Consider the following 23,382-nt stretch of genomic DNA (forward strand, 5'->3'; position numbering starts at 1 on the left):
GATTACTCAACAAGACAGAAGTCATACAACTCTAAATGTTTTTTTTCTTGCTATTTCTTTCAACACTGACAACAACGAAAAAAATTAACTCTTTCATTTTTCGCTTGTTTTACTGCCAATTTTTGCTCAAGTTTCACTTTCAGATCCCCATTCACACTCAGAATGGTTCAAGGCTTTGAGCACAAAGCCTCCAAACACCATTTTTTAAAGTTTTTTTTTTTTTTTGAGAATACAATTTAAAAAATCTGCTGCTAGATCTGTAACTAAATTTTATTTTAAAGCTCTTTCTCTTTTTAAAACTGTATTTCTCTAAAGCTTCCAGAATTGTGTTAAAGTTAAAAATCACTGCAATAAAAACCTGAAAAAGCACTTTCCATCCATTCCTCCTCCCCCAAGCTATATCAGATTGTCTGACAAAAGATATTAACACTTTTTTCTAAAAAGTTTGCCTCACTTTTATGGTTAGCCTATCACAGTTTCAACAGTATTACTTCTCTTAAGCAAATATCTTTAGTACTTACTAAGCAATTCTTTGATTCGGTATTTTTGAGCAAGACACTGCACATCATCTTGAACCTGCAGGTCTTTTTCAACGACACTCCACTTATGCAACAGCAGCAGGATCTCTTTGTTTGAGAGAACACTGTCATTCACAGTGAACCGGTTCATTTCTTTGAAGGCCTCCACAACTACAGCACGATATCCCAGCACAGAATTCAGTGTACTGAGAAACTGAGTCAGTTTGGCCAGATCTAAATTAGTCCTATTAAAATAAGAAAAACAATGCCAAAAATTAACTAATGTGTTTTTTTCTGCATGCTGATTAATAAAGTAAGTACAGGTTTTTCTCCTTACAGTTCTCTAGTCACAGAGACTTGTTTCTCAGCATGCCACTGAATTACTTTCATTACCATTGAATCCCCAGTGCTTCACTCCATTTGTGTTTGGCAGAACAAACAATGTAATATAGCATTTGCCTCCCGCCTGTAAAGGCCAAGGGCAGATGACACACATGAAGGGGTCAGAGGTCTGCAGCTTTAGCTACACTTATTCATTTTGCATGAATTGTGAGAACTTTGAGGAGGAAAAAAATAAATGCAGCTTGTCCAGGCCCATTTGTTCATTACTATCCAGGCTTCAATTGCTCTTTGCCACTGCTGCATTTAGACAGGTTAATTTTGTTACATAAGAAGAGACTGACCCTTTATTTAACATTTTCATATAGAAACACTTTGCACAATTACTCTTTGCACAATTTCTAGGTATCGTTCAGACATAGCTTGGGGAACATGTTAAAACCTTGCAGCAAATAGCACTGCTGACCACAGGCTCTAATCTAGCAGGAAAAAAAGCAATATATATCACAGCAGCTTAAAAACAGCCAATAATTAAGGATCTGGAACTTGACACTGTACCAGCTGTCCTGTTATTTCCAACATATTTAAACTGCTAAATCTTCCTGTCAAAAAAAAAAACCTCATCAATTTTCACCAGTCAACATTCATACTGAAGGGGGGGACAACATTAAACTATCAGAGATGGAGACGTTTTTCTGGCCTTAGTAAGTGTCAAAGACGACAGAGGATGACCTGCAAATATTGAAAAAAGACTTACCGAATGTGTTTGACTAATGTGATCAAAACATACAGAAATTCATTTACAAACTGAATAGGAAGAAACTTCCTGTTCCCCTGGGGCTCTTTCTTGCTTTTTCTCTTGCCTCCTAAATTTGTTACCCACAGAGCCTGGACTAAGGAAATGATTTTATTTAACATCTTATTTTCCAGAAACCTACAAAACAAAACAAAGCAACACATACTCATATAAAAGGCAGATCCTAGCCATGAACCCATCCATCTCCTGGGGGGGGGGGGGGGGGGTGCGGGGGGCATAATCTAGTGCATTTTTGGAGCTTGAATGGCAGCAGGTGCCTTACAGCCAGAACCCCCACCCCCACCCCAGCTCCCATCAGGGCACAGGAGTGCTCCCCTTCAAAGCCCCAGGTTACTGCCTTTCCCCAGACAAAGAACAACCAGCACCTCCTTCCCAGCTACCACCCTGTCGGTGGGGAAACAGCATTGCATCACAGCTCCTGCATGAGATTAGTGACCTCTGACTGCTTCTTTCATTGTGTGTGAATAGCTTTCCAAAGCAATCCATTAAATTGCAAACATCACCACCATTTCTTTAAAGCAATTACTGTTCAAGATAGCTTGCTTCCTTTACAGTTTAGAATTTCTGATGTTGGTAAGACTTCACTTAATAACAGCAATGATTACAGTACAGTATCAGGAGCCATATTTACTTTGTTATTCTAACGAAAAGAAAAATCAGTCATGATTTTGCAGGGAGAAATGCAAGAAAAATTCCCCTCAGAAGTCTGATCACAAAATAAGTATTGGGTGTCAAGGTCAAATCTATGCTTTTTCATTACCAAATGGGTGCAAAGAGAGGCACATAACAGGCGAGCATTAGCTGTCCCTACTCTCAGCTCTTGGGAACTATGCACACTCTGCTGTTCCCATTGCAGGTGCTCACTGGGAACCTGTTCAGACTGATCACAGTGCAGAATCCTGACACCTTGCTTGAATCTGTCAGGAAAATCCATGCAAAAGGCATCTATGTGTGTATGGACATACATATATTGAGTGAAGGGCAAGAGGAGGAAGACGGAGTGGGAGGAGGAACGTTATAGCCAGCTCAAATTCCTTATCACACCAACTTCTTTGTAGGAGGTCCTACAACAGGATGTGGATTGTGGGTAATAAAAACCAAAAGTACACAAAATAAAATAAGGTGCTATTTTGTTTTCTAAGGTTTTCAAGAAAGTGTTATCAAAACCATGAACCTCGCCCCACCATCACCCCTCCTACTACAACCTGAAAGCACTTTGATTTTGTTTTTAGAAACATTGGGGAACACTTTAGAGTTGGGTAAGTTCTGCCAGTACAGCAGATAGGTGCCAAATATCACAACTGCTGACAGGCCATCTCCATATCTGTCCTTTTGTTTTCATAGTCCATTGCATAATTATTTCCCATGTGCAGACAGTACTGTTGTTCCCATTTCACCAATATTTCCCTTGTCACCTTTTCTCCAAGATATGCAGTATCCAGGTTAGGAGACTGTGGTCTTGTATCAGTTCATAGGCAGCTTTGGTGACATGGGCAGCATTTTGTAATATCTCCAGAATGTGATTCTGAAATAGCAAACAAATTTGTTCTTTTACAAAATTAGAATATAGTCAGGATCTAATTACCATCAATCTTTTGGAAGGATATAATTAGCAATCTGACTGTATCCGGAATCTAAGCAAACAAAAGGTAAAACGTATTACCAAACATCATATGTTCTTAGCAACCCCACGGAACAAAAGACATTTTCGTTTCAAGGCTTTACACACAGCCAGATACTATTAAAAAAAAAGACAAAGTCTTTAGGTAGCAAGACAATGTTCTTCTGTCTTTAGCCAAGATTTTGACACCTAACTGAGACACTCTAAAGAAATTAGATTTCTCTGGGTGGAAGCTTGTGAACATGAAGGTTTCTGGCTAGTGAACTGTTCTTCCTAAAAAACACTGTGTATGTAACATGCTGGATAGGCAATAAACAGACCTAAAAAAGCAAAGGCTCTGACCATATGTGCAAAACTGTTGTTTCTGCAATATTTTCCATGAAGCAGTGGAAATAAGATTGCAGAGCCAGACAATCAGCTGATGAACACGAGTGAAGCTTCATGATGGCAAGGACCTGCCCAATTTCAATGGTGAAACACATGACTCACTGACTTAACCTATTTTCCCCATTCCCACATACATAATCAACAAGGAACAGATTTTCAAGAGGGAAAGGGAAGAGTCAACTGCTCCTTTCTGCTTTTTATGTATTTAAGGTCTCCAAACCATAGCATTTTTTGTTTGTTTGCTTAAATACCTACCTGAGAGCCCTCATCACACAGTGGACTGTTGAAAAAGGAAAGGATGACATGGAAAATCCTTTGGTAGTCATAAAGTTGATAGCAGTATTTATCACGCAGCCCTTCTCCAAGAAGCCTAAGAACCCATTCACGTTCTGTTTTGTGCTAGAAGCCACAAGAAAAATACCAACGTCAAGATATTTCAATATAATGCATGCTCATAAGAGCATAAGTACAACACACTGATTTCCTGGGAGTACCAACACAGCACTCAACAGCTTCTTCCAGACTTCTCAACTTTTATCCCTATCAAATTTAATCAGAAACAAAATACACCAGGACCAGTTACTCTGCAGCCTAAAAATACTCTGATAATGGAACTTAAAAGGTTGCTATTTCTAAAATACTTCAGTTGAGCTCAACTTTAATATTCTAAACTCAAACATGAATGTAAGCTAGCTGGGACAGAAGACTGTTTGTTGTGTTTATACTGCACATGCAGCACACCTCATGGTTTTATTATGTGCTACTATAAAAACTCCCCCCAAAAAGGAGAATACTTCCAACTCATGTAATATAAACCAAAACAAAGATATCTCTGATTAATTACCCATGAAAGAATAAGATTTGATTGCATTTTTCTTTCTTTTTTTCTATTATTTTCTGAAGAATTACTGAATACCTGCGATGTGATTCTTACATTACCTCCAAATCAAAGCTGTAGAAAAGCTGGAAAAACCCTGGTACTTTCCTCAGGTCCAAATACTGGTGTGACAGAAGGAATCTGTTTATCTTTGTGTACATGTGCTCCTCTGTGAAGAGAAACAGTGGTTATTGTGGAGGAGGACAATGGCCACAAAACACAACCATGCAGAAAAAAAAATTAATTGAACCTGTATTTTCCAGTGTCTCAGCTAGCTGTCAGAACAGTATGTTTATGACAGAGAAGGCTTTGTGCTATAAGGCCAATTATGTCATTGGCCATCCTTCTCTTTCGCAAAATGAAAAGCTCATTCAGGGAATGCCCAAAGCAGGTGACAAGATGAACACTCAGCGCAGCTCAGGTTTCAGCAAACCAAAAGTATCTTACCTCATTTAAAAACAGAAGTCTGCTGAAAAGTTAAGAGACAAATTTGAGCTGGGCCAGCAGATTTCAGGGGGAAATTCAAATTCAGAAGCATTTTCTCAGAGCTGCTTAACTCTGGTCAGGCATCTTTCCAAGGACAAACCATGTATCCGACTAGAGACTGCCTCATGGACATGTTCAATCCAGTCCTATGCACATTCATAAACACCTCATATCCCTGAGGCAGCAGCTGTAACTCATGAACTAGGTAAATAACATGAGGAAAGTGTTACTGAACAAATGGGAGAGGTAGCACCACATGCCACACGAATACTTCCTAGACAAACGTGTTTAAAGCCCAGAACTTCAGATGTAGTTACTCATGCAAACCTCCCAGAGGGCTTGCACATGGCACATAAAAAGTTGTGGGAGGATGGAAGAGACAAGAGACATAAGCTGAAAAAAAGAGAGGTTCAGACCAGGCACAAGGAAAAACTTCTTCCCCATAAGGACAGGCATGCAGCAGAACCGGCTGCCCAGAGGTACTGTACTGTCCCATCCTTGGAGGTTTTCCAAGATCAGTCTGGATAAAGCCCTGAGCAACCTGGTCTGCTCTCATAGCTTACTGTGCTTTGGTCAAGGGGTCTAACTACAGACCTCACAAAGTCCCTTCCAACCTGAATTACTCCCCGATTCTATGATTCTCCTTCACAACAGTGATTTACATCGATTCAGTGTCTAAGGACAAAAGGTGACTCTGGACAACCTACTTTTATCTGCCTAACAGGACTCACAGTTTCACTCAGCTAGTCCTGTACTCAGCTGTACCCCAAAACTACTAGGAGGCAGAGGCTTCACCTGTGATGGATAATCATTGCTTTGCACACAAAGTATGACACTTCCCACGTCCCAGTAAGGCACTGTACACAAACATTCAAAGTTTTTCCTTGAAACACACGAAAGCATACTTCATGACTGCTACCACACTCACGGCTACTGCATCTCCCAGTTATCACTCAAGGACATCGCTCCATGTACAGCTACCCCCTCCTGTTAAACACCCCAGGAGTTCATTATGCACATTATATTACAGTACCTGGCTTCAGCATCTGCTGTGCTACACGAGCAATGTAGAGGGTTAAGGAGAAGGTAAATCTGAGGTTCTGCTGCCTGATTCCATTTTGCACAGCATCCATGAGATACAGCAACTGCAGCACAAGAACCCAGGTGAGAAAAGTGCTTGCACTGTAACTCAGAAACATACAACAGGAGAGTGTGAATACAGAAATAAGCTTTTATGCTATTTCGTTGGTCATAAATCAAATGCCAATCCCAACAGAATTATAGGAATTGATAGGAATTCCATTCTTATGAATCACGTTGCTAAGCATTTCACACATTTTTTTCCTTTTTTCTGCCCGTTGAAAACAACTGGAACAAACACACAGAAAAAAGAAACAATGGTATAGAGGATAAAAAGCTTCTTAGAAAAATCAACATATTAATTTAGCAATCTCATACATACTGGTTTGTTAGAAGTGGTAATAGCTTAAACCGTGGCAGTTCTGCCAAAGCCTGTATGATCACGGATACTGAATGAGGTCCTGACTGGCTCTCCCATGATGTACAGGTGGACAGATTAGTAAGGCAGTGACTTTCCCATAAGAGTCCATGTCCTAAAATGGTTGACCTGACAAAAGTAAACTATCAACCTATCTCAATCTTACCTGTTTCTGCTCTCGAAAGCGAGCTCCTTCTAGATGAGCACGAAAGGAACCCAGGACAAAATAAGCTGCTGCTCTCATATTGGAATCGTAGCTGCTAAGTGCAGCTACTGTGAGACCCAGGGCATTGACTTCTACAAACTTGTGACATGCCACTACACACTCTGTGTGGGAAGAGAAAGGGGAAAAAAAAGACAGAGAGGAAAAAAAAAAAAAGATAAAACATACAGTACATCAAATTCACAAGTCATAGAGCACACATGGCACTGAAATCCTTAACAAAACTTCTATTCATAAACATCAATTTCTAGATCTACTTCTGTAAATTATTACTTCACTGCAAATTCATAGGCTGAAGCCTCCTCCAGCTAACAAAGGCATTCAGCAAATCACTGAACAAGAATTCTTTATCTGAGCTGAAATTAATCTGGTTAGTTTCAATTATCTGAGACAGATATGATTCTGCCTGGTAGACTATGCAGCGTTAGAAGTTCTGTAAAGACATCAGGTATCTCACTGTTCAAGGAATGTTAAGCACAAGGAGGAACAAGAGGGAGAATTCTCCTCCTCAAAATATTTTGGATATTTGATAGCCTGTGCCTGAAAGAAAGAACAGCAGAGCCAATGAAAGCCTATCTGCACTAAATAGCTTCTGTAAGAGTGGAAAAGAGAATAATACTTAAATAAGACATTAGCTAGGGCAAAATAATCAATCATTATCATGCAGGCATGAGTGATTCTGCAAGTAAGACATATGCTAATTGAAGTACAAAGCTGTGCCCCTACACCCTTCTGGAACAAACAAAATCACAGAATGGTTGAGGTTGGAAGGGACCTCTGGAGGTCAGCTAGTCCAACCGCTCTGCTCAAGCAGGGTCACCTGCAGCACACTGCCCAAGATCGCATCCAGATGGCTTTTGAGTATCTCGAAGGATGGAGACCCAACAACCTCTCCGAGCAACATACTCCAGTGGTCATTCAGCCTCACAGTAAAGAAGTTTTTTCCCATTTTCCTGTGTTTCAGTTTGTGCCTGCTGCCTCTCATCCTATTGCTGGACACTGCTGAAAAGAGTCTGGCCCCATCCTCTTCACACCCTCCCTTTGGATACTTATACACATTGCTAAGATCCCCTCTCCAGCAATGAACAGCAACCAACCAAACAGAAAACGCACCTCTGAACTTAACATATCTCTTCTGTAGTATTTTGTTATCATGATTGATGGTTTCTCATTTAAGGACTGTGTGTTTTGAAGAGCTTGTGCCACTTCTACCCACTGATGGCTAGAAATGACTTGATGTAAAACTTCCAAATTGTCTCCTGTGCTATTTCTATTCTATTTGTCAGTAAAGACAGCACCTCGGTTGTTATTTTACCAGCTAGAGTGCAAATGTACTGAGTTTAAGTTTAGTGACAATATTCACATGTCTTCTTGTAACTCAAACTAAAGGTCAGAAACAAGTGTTCCTATTTAAGAAGGGGTTCTAGTCTTACTGATGAGTGCCTATATTTGGTCCACTGATTTCCTATCTCACCACCACACACACCCCTTTAAAAAAAAAAAAAAGTCACAGATTATTTTTGCCCCTGCACCAACAGCTGGGCTGTTTCATCTTTTTCTCAACTGCTGGAACTCCTGCTTCAGTCTCCTGCCTGGCAGTTTCACACTCAGCTCTGCTAGTTACAGGACAGGCAACAGCAGGGTCTGAACCTCCCTACAGTGCCTTCCAAGCAGGCCACTGCTGCATGACCCATGCAAAGGCACCAGAACTGCAACTAAAAACCACTCACCGAAAAGATTTACACAGCTATTTCAATTCTAGCCATTACTGCGCACTTTCCTACAACACTCCTCGTCAAAGCATTTCCTGTTTAACCAGCGCTATTCAATCACCTCAGTCACTCTTCCAGTGAGCAAAAAGATTCCTCTAAACTGTTAGCATGGGACACCTCTCACACTGGCAGAGTTTGTACAGATATGGCTCTACCCCTCTCTACTCCCATGCACTGGACAAGGCTGCTGGCCGAGTGCCAAAGAGAAAGGAAGAGAGGTGTGCAAAAAACAGGGCAGAAAAAAGAGAAACAGAGCTCAGAGATACTTAATACGTGCCTTCTCCTATCTTTTGCCTGTGGCAAAGCAACTATGCACTTCCTTCTCCTCAGGCAAGATGCAAGGGTGCAAGTTACGCGCAGGAAAAGGAACATGTTCTGTTCAAACCCATGTGAATACACAAAGATGTTCTTGCAGAGGATTCTCCACCCCTCAAGCACAGCTGGCAGAGAGCCCCGACCTGTACAACAATCCCTCTTCACTACATGACCAAGTCTTCATTATATGCCCTTTCACAGCAAACCACTACAAAGCTCTTCTTCAGAATGGAGCCCTTGGGAATGACTACTGTACATCAGTTAGAGACAAAAAGCGGATAATTTTCTGGGGTGGTATCACATAATGAAATTCTATGTCCTCACTTCAGCAGTAAAATTCACGCTGGTCACAGAAAGATTTATTTGTAAAACTTTCTTTCACCGAAAGCAAGTAATGGAAATATTTTCCATCCAGCTGACCTTGGAGAATGTGTTCAGCAACTAACATAAAATAACAAGCTATTATTTTTTAAAAAAAAAGTTAATTTTATGTTTGGCATATTTTTTGTTTAAAGAATCTTGAGAACCATGATGGAAAAGCTTTCCACGAGATGCTTATCAGAGCTAAAGTTAGACGGAACTCGCTATCTGCCCAGCACCAGACTTACTTTTTACTCAGTGAGCATTAAGCACTGTGTAGTAAGTCTATGTTTATAAATTCAGCAGTTATGTAACATCTGTGCACAGGACACTGTACAACCAGTATAAGAGAGCAAATAAAGAACAGAAGAATTGGGAGTTCCAAAAGCATCTGACGTGGTTTAGGAGTACCATGGGATTTGAACTGATAAATCACTTGGGCCCTTTAAAAATGCCCACCTGAGGATACAGACTCGCACTCACTGTGGAACAGTGTAGGGACTTACTTCACCCCTCCCCAGTTTGTGACTTGGCCTGTGCTGGGACAGCCAGTGCCTCCACAGCTCAGCAACAACACAGTGTGCAAGAGCTCTCTCAGCCCTGCCAGTGCACAAGCAGCCAGCCTGGCGCAAACCCTCGCTGACTGACTGTGTGACTGCCAAAGCTGACCAAGTCACCTAATCCCTATTGCCAGATGAGGCAGTGACTTCCAGATAGTGGGTGATGGCAGGCACATGAAAACAGTGCTTTTTCTACTATTAAATCTAGGCTCAAAAGACATTGTCTGTCCATGCTCTTCATCAATAACAGTCCCAAAGACCCAGCATAACTGGATCATCTAAGATCTGTCCTACTGCAAGACACCAAACAGTTCTGGTACCTTTCTCAGTAAATGAAAAGTTTAATTTTTAAATGGTTATTTCTGTGGTTTTCAACAGTTCTTTTTCTTGCTGTCAAAATTACACAGAACAGCTTGCAACTACAGCTAAAAATAGGCTAAGAACACACAAAACAAGTACTGTACTATAATGGCTTAGGTGAACAAAGAAGGACTGAAAGTGTGATTTCACCAAAAGACAGTTACCAGTCTGCCAGTTGCTTGTGATGTTATTGTTGTAGTCCGGCTGTAACAACATAGTGGTTAACCATGATCAACATATGGAGGGAACTGGTCAGAACATTCCTCATGATATGTGTCTCAGTTTGATCTTTAAGTGCTACCTAAAGAGACTGTACATGTGAAATACAGCAGGGATGCACATGTGAAAAAGGGTCATGTCAAACAAGAAAAGGCTGGACAGGTAGTTTTCAGCACTGTGTAGATCTCGTCACTTTCCATTGATTCTGAGCAAAGGCATACTCATGACATATGACAACCCCAAGCATCTCTGATAGAAACTGAGCTGGCCAATGTTTCCCTTCAAGCAGGTAGGGCCACCACACCCTCAGCAAGTGAGCTGCTGGCAACCTGGCCTGACTTGCAGAACATCCATTCCTAATGATGGCAAGGCTCAGCAGCAAAAGTGGTGGTGATTGGCTGTTACATGTGCAGGCTTCTCATTGCTTTGCTCTTTTTTGACCTTATTCACCCAAATTTCTGGGCGTTATCAGTCCCTTTGCTCCCTTCTCTCAAGACAAGATTACTGATGTGTGTGGCAGGAGCTAACCCACAGCCTATAACAGGTCAGATGCTCAGTCAGTTCAGTGACAGGGTCCATCACAGAAACCAACAGCCCTCCAGAAGTTTACTCATCAATAAACAATTTCACCCTTCCCCAGTAACAGTGGCTCCCATTTTATGCCCAGACACTTCCCTAAACACTGCGGGGCACATTCACCATCCTGCCCTATCTCTGACCAACTCCTGTTGAGACCATGGCTGGAGCTGATAACTGCTCCCCAAGAACTCAGCCACCTGGGCACAAAGCAGCCCCAGACCACAGCAGTCCTATCAACTGCTGGTGTGGTACTGTGTGTACCAGTAGTAGGTACCATCCCTCCAGTGACTGTTTTGCTCCAGTGACACCATAGCTGATGCAGGACACAGCTCTCTATACCTTCACCAGAGAAAATACAACCCTCCAGTGGGGAATATTCTCTGCTGATCACTCTTTTGCTATTTTATAATTGTTTTGTGCTGATTTTTGTGCTATATAGAGTAATTTTCAATAGATCAAAGAACATCAATATTTGCCTTCTTTCTGTCTCTTCCAAGCTGTTTACAGTTCCAGTTTAAGAATTTCTCCTTATCTTAAGCACAGCAGTTCATCTACACAAGGTTAACCCACTAATTTAAAAGAGCTACGTGGGAACACCTAGCCTTCCAAATAGAGCAGGTTGGTAGGTATGCCCCTCTACTGCTACATTGCTCTGAGTACTCAAGTCTCACTAGAAACATTGCACTATTTGCAAAAGTGCTTTAAAAAAAATGACTTTAATGCCAGTTAAGCCTACATATTTATAACTCATTCTGAAAATCACAATGCAATGCAGTAGGTGGTTAAATGAAGTATGCATTTCTTCTCTCCAAAGCCAGGTTCATTATTTCTTTGCGGTATTAATTCCTAGACTGAGGATAACAGCTACAGCTGGAGCCATGCAGCTCCCACAACAGAGTAAAATGACACAAAATGTGAAAGAGGAGCATTCACTTTACCTGGTCTTGTCAATTCACTGAAGAGCTGCAGTAGAAAACAGGGATCATAGAAGTCATCGAGACTCTTGACACTTTCATCTCTGTACAGTGACTCTTGCTCCTCCTGAAGCCGAATCCAAACAAGGACTTTGTAAGGAACAACAACGATTTCCAGGCTGGTTTCAAACTGCCCCAACCACCTCATTCCATTATACAGCAGCTGACATTAAACCTTACAAAATATAACTATAACACAGAGCAAGGCATGCTTGATGCTAAGTTTGGCTTTTATCATCAGGGCTGCAAAACTATTTCCCCTGAATAGCGTGAAATGATATAGACACATACAAGCAAACTGCATGAAAGACTACATTAAAGAGCCCATTGCCAGGCAATCATTGGACAGTCAAATTTGACAACTTTTATAAAGTCAAATTCTGGTCTCAGTTATACATGGCAATCTTGGTGGTGCTGCACAGCCACATCTGTAGACAAGATGTGGCCTATATATTGAAACTCATCTGAAAAATAAATATTTTTTTTCATTTCTCTCCCAACGTAAGCAAAGTGCAATATATTACGCTAATACAAGAAATAAATGACCAAAGTGAAAGGCAGTTTTTCCACATCAGAAGGCGAATAGATCAACAGTCTGAAACAAAGCACCTCGGATGACAGAAGATGGCGATGCTGAGGGAAAGACAGAACCGTCTTCATCATCTTTTCTCGATCTAGCAGACACAGAATCTCCTCCATGCTTGGCTGCTGCCATAGTGACTTCCCCAGACTCTTGCAAGTCTTGTGATGCTCCACAGCTGCTGGACCCCACAGCAAGATCCTTAAATAATGTTTAAAAGGAAAGCCATTAGTCAACAGACTATTAGCACAGAGCAAAAAGCAATTATAAGGGATATAAATTAGTACTTAAATTTTCTCTTCACTTGTACTTATTATCCTGTGGGAACTTGAAACTAGAACTCGTTTCCCTGGCAACACTTTCTCATCTATCCAAAAGCTTTTCAAATTCAGTCTGAGGGTGTCTCATTAACTATTTCCTACTTCATTAATCCAAGTCAGAACTTACCTTCTCAGAAGGCGGCCTTTTTATTCAAGCTATAAATGTGGGTAAGTGTGACAGCAGCTGCATGAAGAGACAGTGATTGGGACTTGAACGAGGATGTCTCAAATGCAACTGATATTTCAAACTAGCATCACAATGCTTTGGTAAAACAAAACTCCTCAATCTCCTCCTCTGAGTTACATCTTAAAAACCATTTATTTTGCTATTGTGCTTAAAGTGCCATTGACATTGTCATTTACTATGGGGTACTGCCAGCAACATGCCTCACTGTCAGCGAGGCAGCTGGGGCGAAGGTGTTAGCTTCTTGTCACTCAGAACCTGAAGGCTCAGAATCTGAACACAAGTTGGCTTTGCTAGCCTGCACACACATCGTGTTTCCTGAACATGCTCTACATTCACTCAAATTGAACTCCAGTGCTGGGATCAAGTCTAGGTAAGTATCCAGCTACCAATTCACTTCAAACTACAGTATGAAATTGTTTCTCCTTTAAAAAAGCTAGAAGGGTTTTGGGTCCTAGTTATGTTTGAAGCCAGTCTCTCCTCACATAATTCACTAGCATTTGCAAACACTTGCAGTGAAGATTTATGCAGGATGCAGCTAGCACCAGAGTCCTTGCTTCCGGAAGCCACTCTGACTCCTTGCTAACATGGATCTTCATTTACTGTCCCCTACCATAGACTGCAAGGATTATCTATATTCTCAGACAAAGCCAAGAGAGAAAAACAGGTTCTTAGTCTAGAGTACAGACCTGCTCCAATTGCCTAAGCCAGTACTCTTGCACTTCTATTAATATTTATGCCCATATCTCAAAAACAGAAAAACAGATTTGAGCAAGGCAGAGCAAAACCATCAGTCTCTGTAAGAACTAATTGTTCGCAACAGATTTTCCTATGGACTGCTAGTGCAAAGGGCCTGTAAAGCACCTGATCTTATTCAAGACTTGGACCTTTCTTGTGAAACATGTAGGTATATAGGAAGGCAGTCCGGTAAGGAGAGCTGCAGTCTGGCCTAGTGAGAGATGAGGTGCTGGTACCACATTAGTTCCCCAAATCTAACTGTACACATCCTTATACAAGAGCTTATATATCCCTCAACTACTGGTGTGTTGTTCTTCTCTCCAGCAAAGCACCAGAGCAGAACATCACGTGTACAGGGCAGGAGCACTGAAGAGGGCAAGGACTGTGCTGAGTAGTGAATCCAGTATCCCAAGGGAATGGAGAAGGGGAAGGAGTCCTACAGCCAACCTGTGCTTTCGTCTTTACCTGGATTAAAATGCTGGAGAGGACTTATACTGCCCACTATGGAGAGAAGGTAACTCCTGAAATGAGAAGGTCCCTCACTCAGCCCACAGCCACCCCCAACATTGACCCCTTTGTCCAGAAGTTTGGGCAATACATTAAGTATTATGTTTTATCTGCCCCCAGGACAAAAAAAAGAAACATCCGTCTCTGGGCTTGACCTTGCTCAGTTTTTATCTCTGTTAAAAATAAGACCCTGAGAAAATGTAAATTGTGAGACTGCCTTTTTGCATATAAGCAGTCAAACACAGGAAGGTGATCAATTTACCTGGAATTTATAAGACTTTGATTATTCTTCTCATATAACTGAAGCAGCAGTAATATCTTCTGATCTAAAAAACAAAACGAAACCCAAAAGTCAGTCATGTGCGAAACTGAAAAACAGATCTAGTAGGAATACCCTTCCCAGGCTGACAAACTTACCTACAACACTCAGCGTAGCCCCATAGGCACCCAGCAACACAGCAAGGTGATTACTCTCACAAACAGAGGGGCTGAGTTTCACAATTGTCAGGAGTATATCCACCAAGGCTTCTGAAATAAAAAAAGCAGGTTTTCTTTTGTTGCTCTCTCAGTTAGATAGTATGTATACACATGCACAGGCATATGTACTCTCTCCCTCTCTTTCCCTATATATATGTATACATATATATTCACTATATACAATATATATACTACTGCATATAGTATATAACATTTTAGATCAAGATCTACTTTTACAAGATAAATACCACAAAACATTTCCCTGATGATACTAAAGGATCAATATGATGCAGGCAGTTCAAGGGGAACAACTTTTTTGAAGAAGTTAAAGCCTTTATTTTATAACTATCAGAGAAAATCAAGTGACTGGGTTGCTCAGGGACAAACAGGATGTTTGTGGTAGACTCAAGAACTGAATCCAGATCTCTTTACTCCCAGTATCTAAAAAGGCAAGTTTTTTCCCTCCTCCAGTATCTACCACAACATATCACATGACAAAACACAAGAGATCAAAAAGACAACAGCCTGAATGAATGTACTATTGATACCAAGTTTCTGAATTACAGAACTTAGCCCCAAAGAATCCATTTTCTTGCTTTATAGAAGCACATTCAAACGGCAGTACACAGCAAAATCTATTACTTATTTTTAATTTCTGAAAATTTGCCTCTTCATAAGAGATTTTGCTCTTTTCAGGTGATTTAAAACGTTAAAGTTTGTTTACATGTTGTTCACTGATACACCCAAAATTTATCAACATGGTGCGCTGAGAATTTCCTCTCATTTTCTTATACAGCTCCTTCAAATACTGAATCTCAAAGCACTTTACAGAGAGAAAAACTGAGGTATACAATAGGTTAAATGACTGGTCCAACGTCAGATGGTATTTCAGCTGGCATAGACAAAGAAACAAAACTTATCCTACATATAGACTAAGGCTCGTTTATATTATTCATGGAAGGATATTTCTCATGAAAGGTTACACTGTCAAATGGTTTAAATTAACATTTCAGATAGAGTTTGCAAAAATCAATTTAAAATCTTCTATGTCAACCTATTTTAAAATCAGTTTTAAAACTTTGTCATGACAGTTCTAGTAGAAGCTATATGCACTTCAGTGATCTTACATTACTAGCCTTACTGAAACCGAAAGAATTAAGATTTCAGTAGGGTTTAAAAAGAAATTAGTATTTTTAGAAGACCTATGTGTCAAAACAGGCAGCCATAAAATGAATGCAGTATTTGAATTCAAGTAGAGGCGCAATTTGAAACTAAATGATAATATTCTGGAATTAATAGCTCTGCAAATATAGGTAGGTGGATAGGTTACTGGATGGATAGAATAAAATGTTGAGAAAGACAAGATTACTAAATATAGTTAAGCATAACAAAAAAAAAGAAAGAAAAACCAGACACCTCTTTTCTGGACGTTCACGTCCTCTTCTTCTCTTGACCTCAGCATGGTTGACAAAAATAGAGAGTGCTGCGTGACCATCATGTGAAGTTTGGAAAGCTTGACTAATCTCTGACTAAGCGAGGATTTTTTCCTATACAATAACTGAATAGCAATATACAGGGCTTTCAAAAATGCTTCATCTCTGTAACGGTACCTTTAGAAGCAAGGATGACAGAAAAGTCAGACTCCAACCAAAAATAAAGCTGCTTAAAAATATGTTTAAGAAATTAGAACTTTACAAGGGAAGTAAACTTAGCAAAATCAAACCAATAAAACACACACACACACTTCCTCCTCTTAGTCTTTTTGATTTAGTTCTTTTTATGCTATACTGATATCTTTATTATCAAAACAAATAAGAAACAACACACAGTCACACTTGTAGCTGCACTGAGCTTAATAAAGGGTTAGAATTTTGCCTCCAGATTAATACTTTTACCTCCACAGAAGCTAAGATTTATCCTGAACTACCACTTCATTTGATTTGTCTTGTTTAAATGATTCAGATTTAAAGGTCAAATATTCTGATTCTGATTGCACATGAATTGTATTTAAGAAATACCTTAAATAAAAAGTAAAGAGTTACATGAGCATAAAGCCTCTCTATACCAGTTAAGAAGCAGCTGGTCCAGCTATCCAGTATGCTAGCTATGCTAACTGGAACACAAAACTCAAGTCTGCCTGCAGCTGTACAGGTGCAGGCTCCAGTGAAGCCAGCGGATGTCATCCTGAGAAGCAAGAAGCATTCTCAAATCTGAGTAAATTCAAGGGAGACAGAGTGTTTCCAGCATAATGTGGGAGCAGGCCAAGTGTACAGAACTGTACCTCCCACAGTATCTTTGGTGGATCTCAGAATTACTTACTTGAGTCCTGTCTTCACAAGGCTGTACCAGTCATCTGGGTCCACTTCTTCAACAAAGTGCTGCACATGGAGTAAATAAAAAAAAATGTTTACATGTAGCGCACAAAGCTTCCACAGATCATCAAGACCAGCACTTTCTGTTCAGCATACACACCTGTAACACGTAAGCCAGGCACTCAGGGAGGATTAAAGGATAACAGGAAAAAAGCTACAACAGTCCTGCATCCTGATGCAGATGCAATTGCAAGTCTTATTTTGTCAGTCCCAGGAATGAGGGAGCAAATGGGCTCTATGCAATTAAAAAGCAAGTTGGTCTCTAGGAACCAAAAAAACTCCAGAGTTTTGAAACTTTTCATACTCCCAGACTGTGAAAGGAATGAACTGTTTGCAAATGAAAGCAAGCGACTGCTACTCAGATACTAGATGGTTTTCCATGAAGCACACCTACAGTGTGCTTCAGCTAACCAACATCTGCATGTGAAAAACAGACATGGTACCAGGCGAGCTGGATGTACATGTTCTTTATTAAAACTGGTCTTCCTCGGAGTGCTTTAGATCACAGTAAACACCACTTAGTTTTAAGAAGGATGACAGCTGCACATGCCAGAACTCCCAATAACAGCAGGTGCTAACCTAGTCAGGCCTGCAGATGCAATCAGGATTAACACTAGGAGACAGCCCCTCAGCTCTCGCAAGACTCTACTCCTGCACAGTCAGTCAGGTCCTTTGAGAGAATGTCAGAAAAAGCCAGCAAGAGGTCAAAAGTGTTCACTACCTGCAGTCTTTCATTTTAGGTCTTATGACACAGACCTATCTACCTTAACCAACTTACAATACCCTCTCCCCAAAAAAACAACCAAACAAAAAGAAAAATAGGGGTACAGAGGGAACAATCAGGTATGTATTCTTTACGAACAAAGTCAACCAGATTTCTGCCACTGACTTCAGAGGGCATGGTAGCTGCACCTTGTCAGACGTCTACTTTTTTTTTCCCCCTCTTTCCCCCAAATCCATCAGCAACCTTTGATTTTTTAACTCCTGAACACCTCAAACTCTGATTTCCAAAAGCAATTGCTAGCATAAAGCCAGTCTCAAAAACAGCTTAAAATTGCTTCTTATAAAGGACTTCCAAGGTTAAGTTAATTCTGTAAAAGCCATAGAAGCCATGAGCTATAAAATAAAAAATAAACTCCAACCTGTATTTACACAAGATACAAATACAAAAATACAATAGCAAATATCCACACAGTCACAGCTCTGAATGCTGGCAACAAAGATAAAAAGTCTCACCAACAATTCTTCTAGCTTCAGCAGCATGGACCTCTCTGCTTCTTGCTTGCTCTCATCTTTACTGCTGCTGTACATGACAATTAATCCCTTCATGCAGGCTGACAACAGGCGTTTCCTCCAAGAATGTAGCTCTTCAGAGTTTTCAAGCACTCTAGATATGGCATCTGCCACAGTCCAACTGCAGAAAGTTTTTGTTTATGTTAAAACATGCTTTTTGTATCCTAAAGCTGTTTTGCTGCCAAGCTTAAAGTGACAGAATCTCAAAAGAAGGCATTACCATTTCAAGGTATTTGTATGCATGCATACCTATCTCAATGCTTTATGGGACAGACTGTTTTTTCTATTTATGACAAATTCTGATGCAGAACATGGCAACTCAATTTGCCTACCTCTCATGATTTTCTGCTCTCTCAAGAGCAGCAGGAAGCTGGTCAATAAGATGTCGCAGCCATTTGCTTTCTGAAGATGGCAACAACTTTGAAAGAACTTGCAACTTCACTGTGATCTCATGCGATGCTTCTGCGGCTAGAGCTACGCTGGAAAGCTCTTTCCACAGAGCTTTTCTCAAGACAGGTATAACACCCGAGACAACTGTTAGGAGAGAGCAGGGGGCATAGGTTTCACCATCAACTGTTAAGCAAAACACATATAATCATAAAAATCCTAAACCACTTCTTCTCATCAAGCCCCAGATTACTTAGGTTCTAGGAAATTATATAGAATAGTTGCTAATTTGCTACACAGAAAAGCACACTGTATTGCTATATAACACCACTAGGAACGCATTTAGCATTTATACCAGACACCAGTGTGCCACACAGTTGAAATGATTAGACATGGACAAACAATGCAGACCTTTGAAAGAGGGACAGCTTCCTGATATGAAGCCCTGCCCTTGCATATCAGGAAGGATGAAATACTTACCAGTGCTCTGACCCTGGACTCAGAGGAAATTTTTTCACAACATACAGCTAAGAGGCACCTGACAAATCCAGTCAGTTAGCAAAAAGCTAGCAGTTTAATATTCTAGTGTTCAAGCTTGAAACCACTGGTATGAATTAGGTGCTGGAGGAAAGCTTAGTTCCCTACCCGTCCTCCCCTTTCTTGTGTACTGATGAGATCTCTTCACTACTTGGATTCCTCCTAGATGGAGCTTGCCTTCCACATCAAGAGCTACAGTGTGCCTGTTTCTGTTGCTATTCATATTTCTATGCAAGAAGAGAAACGAAACCAAACTGATTCTGTTCAGCTGAATCCTATAGTTTGGTTGGCAGAAAATTTAACAGCCTTTTCAATTTAAAGCCACTGTTGGAGAATTTTGGACTATATGCTGGCTTAAGAAGGCATTACTGTAGCAAGTTATATTTGGAGATTTATTTTAGAACAAAGTGTTGGACGCTTACACTTGCAATAGTTAAAGATGGCAGTCTGCAAAACAGATGGCTAAGGCATTCCACTCACCACAAAGTTCTCTATCTATGCCTGAGAAATAAAGTTCCTACCTCCTGTACTAAACTGAATAGGTAAGTATGAGGACAGATTTTTAGATGTGCTAAGTACTAAATAAGGGCTTTAAAAAAAAAAAAAAAAAAAAAAAAAAAAAGGAGAACTGGGCAACAGCAACCAGTAGAGCATTTCACTTCAGTCAGTCACACTTCATTGCAATCTTATAATTTTTATGTTGCAGAGATACTTAAAAAATAGTCATTAGAAGTCAGAAAGCCAACTTTTATCAGATCTACTTTTTGCACTGATGGATCCAAGATTTTAAGGCCAGAAGAGCTTAAACAGAGAATTTGGCCTGATCTCTGACAACAGAAACAGCATTTCATACTCTGGCTCATTTCTCACTCAGTGACTGGGTGAGGGGGAAGCAGGCATAAGCTGATCATGGAATCACATTAAAAAGTAACAATTAAAAAAATTGGTACGAGGGTCCAGGAGACTAAGAATTTTTTCTGGCTTGACTGTGGCCCACTGGTTCAGGAAGCTCTTAACCTAAAGCATAAGGCTGTAGGTGATGTTACGGTAGTAGCAATATCTTCAATGCTACTTCTAAAGTCTAGCAGAAAATGCTTGTTTTCAAACTGTTTACAGTTGTTATTTACATGAGGTAGAAAATACATACATATTTGTAACAGCAACAGACAGCACTGTGAAGAAGTACTGAATAATCAGTTAGTTCACATTTACGATTAATTTCACTAACATTCCAACAGATAGATTTAAAAAATTGTTTAACAACTTCTAGTTTCTCCTCCTTGACTCATATGGTCACACAACAGATTTCTAGGCAACAGAATCATACGTCTCTTGTGATTTTAAGAAGTAGAGAAATCCAGTACTTGTATAAAACGGAAAAAAATTATGATTACAGAGTATTGTGTTTAGCATTGTAGATTTACAAAACATCTGAACATCTAAAACATCATATGACCTCAAATCTATTAGTATCTCTTAAGGTTTAGCCTAGTGATGAATTTAAGATATTAGGCCAGTAACATTCCCTGGCACACTTTGCTAGGTAAGTCAGTCTTTCTGAAGCACAGTAGCAAAAATACTTCTTAAAAAGTCCTTCTAAATAATATTTAATCATGAATATGGATCACTTGTGGCTTTACCTGTGGAAGGTCGGGTGAAATCATACTGCTCTCTGTATTGCAAGTACACATTCACGAGAGGAAGAAAGCTCTCCATGTTTTTCCTGAGGTACTTCTCAGTGGCACAGTTTAGACACCACAGCTCAAACTGTAGCAGGTGAGTCCTACAATGTTTTATCAGCATGGCCACAATGGCAAGGGAGGTTTCTGACCCCTGGGTAAGGCAGTGAACGTGCACGTCTACATCGACTGCATGCGTGAATACCGGCTCTCTTTGGAGAGCCTCAAGGAAGACTTTCTCCAAATCTTTGCTGGCTGATGCTGACATCAGTATTCCCAAAGCTTTAATGTGCTCTGTGGATAGCAGTAGTTCTCTTCGAGGCTGCCTTTGGTAGTTCTCTGTGAGGAGCTGTACCAAAATCTGTCCGTAGAAGCTCAACTGTTTCCCTTTTTTAGCAGATTTTTCAGATTTCTGAGTAGTCAAGCTTGTCTCTGGAAGTCGCAGCATAGTTAAAGTGATCTCTTTTAGCTGAGCTGCAGCCATGTACACATGCAACTCCTGCAGAGCCTCCAGTTGGTGAGACCTCTTAGGAGGGACCTGATTTCCTTCCTTACCCACAGTCTGTAGCTCTTTCAAGATACTTCTTGTGATAGCATCAAAATACTTTGATAATACATGTATGTGATCCATGGTATGCAACACTGGGGCACCTGTTTTTAGCAGCTGGAACACCCCAGAATTGAGCTGAGCTGAGAGGAGCTTCACAGTCACAGGGTTCAAACTGTGCTGAGGAAGAGAACGTTGTTCTAAAGCCAAGAACCAGCTCTCCAAAGTAGGATGTTTGAAAATCAACATGAGCATATCTTCTAGTGTCTGTAACAAATGGTTGTAATATCACTGAATGGTAATTATAGTTTGGAAGAAATCATTCATTTGCCCATATTTCACAACATGTTTATTACAATTTCTGGACATGAAATGGTCTATTCACTGGTCAGAGGATAAAGTTATTAATAAATTACAAGCACATAATTGCAGTTACGCCAACATTTATGATGTGGGAGGCATGCCTTCTTTCTGTTATAGAAAACAATTCACACTTTTACCAACATTAAGCAACATCTCATAACTATTCCTTGGAATGTAAGTCACACTGATAGATTTCTGGAATAACTCAAACCATTTTCTCCTTTTGTTCAATCATAGGAACACAAACCAAACAGCAAAACGACTGAGGCACAGTTCTGCTGAGATGCCAGCTCCAAGAACATTTCCTCACAACACTGTTGTATGCATTACAGTCATATGATAGGACTTTAAGCATTTACCACATGTCTAAGCCCATTTCCAGGGGAAAATTGTATGTTCTGAGATTTATCAATACAGTTCCATTCTAATTTTTGCAAACCCACAGAACACATGAAAAAGGGTAAAGATCCCCTCCTCCAAGTACATAATTTGGATAACTAGGCTTTTTACAGGGTTTGGGAAACAGAGTTTTTTCTCCAAAAGTGAATGACCTCTGCCGTGGCCTGTCTTGACTGTATCACAGCTCAGGGATGAGACTATGTATGCTGCAGCTTGGTCACATCTCCATGGAGTAGTTTCATAACTGCTGGACCACATGCTCAGAATTCATGGGTCCTCCTCTCCCAGACAGTATCTCTATGCATAAATCTGTTTCCATTCAATAGACCTCTGTGAAGGATACACTGTATATCCTTTCACCTCCCCAGCCCTTCTGACACCTTGACAAAACCTACCGCAATGCTTCTACAAAGCAGTAAAATCCTATTCAAGCCCCTTCACAGTAAGCACATGACAAATGCACTGCAATCCTAACTGAAATCCTTGAAATTCTCTGCTAGTTCCTTTATTTTCTGTCACGCACTGCTGTGTTTCGGTGAGAACAATTAGCCAGCTTCATGCTTTGGTGATAGGTGAAGATAAAACAACATAATTTGTGCTCAGAAACCATTCATCTCTGAAACTGTTTGCTTTAGTAAATGCTTCAGCAAAACTCGTATATTTTCCCTAGAGAATAAATCAAAGTTTACTAACACATGACATTCTGGCCTGTATATCAAGGGATTTTGTACCTTGTCATTTGAAGACTCCATTGTAATCAGAGTTTCCACATCCATAAAGAGATCTGATTCAGTCTGAACCTCTTCTTGTTTCAGCCGATTATCCAGCTCCATCTGATTACCCTGGCACAACAAGCTGCTCAGCAGATCCATATAGAGATGGAGAAGGCGAGGACCACAAGTTTTACTAAGCTGTGAAAATACAGACACCTTGGAAGTTGAGAAAAGAAGAGGTATAGAAAGCTAATTACGCAACAATTACAGGAACTAATTAAGAGCTTCCTAGAATATAACCTTTCTGGGAGAAGGAACCTGTCTTCACAGTAGAAACCTGATTTTAAGAAAAGTCTCCAGATATCAAGCAAACATTTACAG

The 23,382-nt window shown here is 40.3% G+C and overlaps 1 protein-coding gene across 3 annotated transcripts in view; it reads right to left on the reverse strand.

Moving 5' to 3' along the window:
• The window catches only part of URB1 (URB1 ribosome biogenesis homolog), a 58,514-nt gene that overhangs the window by 4,388 nt on the left and 30,744 nt on the right, over positions 1 to 23,382 (reverse strand). For 2 of the 3 annotated variants that reach the window (XM_026103582.2, XM_064524189.1), the window contains exons 21-37: positions 23,020 to 23,199; positions 20,941 to 21,793; positions 18,709 to 18,910; positions 18,320 to 18,497; positions 17,031 to 17,089; positions 16,128 to 16,321; positions 14,652 to 14,762; positions 14,497 to 14,560; positions 12,515 to 12,686; positions 11,870 to 11,972; positions 6,710 to 6,870; positions 6,079 to 6,190; positions 4,622 to 4,728; positions 3,938 to 4,081; positions 3,090 to 3,199; positions 1,615 to 1,791; positions 522 to 763 (exon numbers count right to left, since the gene is read on the reverse strand). In XM_026103582.2, the coding sequence (XP_025959367.2) occupies positions 522 to 763; positions 1,615 to 1,791; positions 3,090 to 3,199; positions 3,938 to 4,081; positions 4,622 to 4,728; positions 6,079 to 6,190; positions 6,710 to 6,870; positions 11,870 to 11,972; positions 12,515 to 12,686; positions 14,497 to 14,560; positions 14,652 to 14,762; positions 16,128 to 16,321; positions 17,031 to 17,089; positions 18,320 to 18,497; positions 18,709 to 18,910; positions 20,941 to 21,793; positions 23,020 to 23,199 (3,169 nt within the window). The remainder of the gene's footprint in view (positions 1 to 521; positions 764 to 1,614; positions 1,792 to 3,089; positions 3,200 to 3,937; positions 4,082 to 4,621; positions 4,729 to 6,078; positions 6,191 to 6,709; positions 6,871 to 11,869; positions 11,973 to 12,514; positions 12,687 to 14,496; positions 14,561 to 14,651; positions 14,763 to 16,127; positions 16,322 to 17,030; positions 17,090 to 18,319; positions 18,498 to 18,708; positions 18,911 to 20,940; positions 21,794 to 23,019; positions 23,200 to 23,382) is intronic. The other variant, XM_064524200.1, reaches the window with a different exon arrangement.

Source organism: Dromaius novaehollandiae, chromosome 1 (assembly GCF_036370855.1).
Source record: "Dromaius novaehollandiae isolate bDroNov1 chromosome 1, bDroNov1.hap1, whole genome shotgun sequence".
Classification (NCBI taxonomy): Eukaryota; Metazoa; Chordata; class Aves; order Casuariiformes; family Dromaiidae; genus Dromaius; species Dromaius novaehollandiae.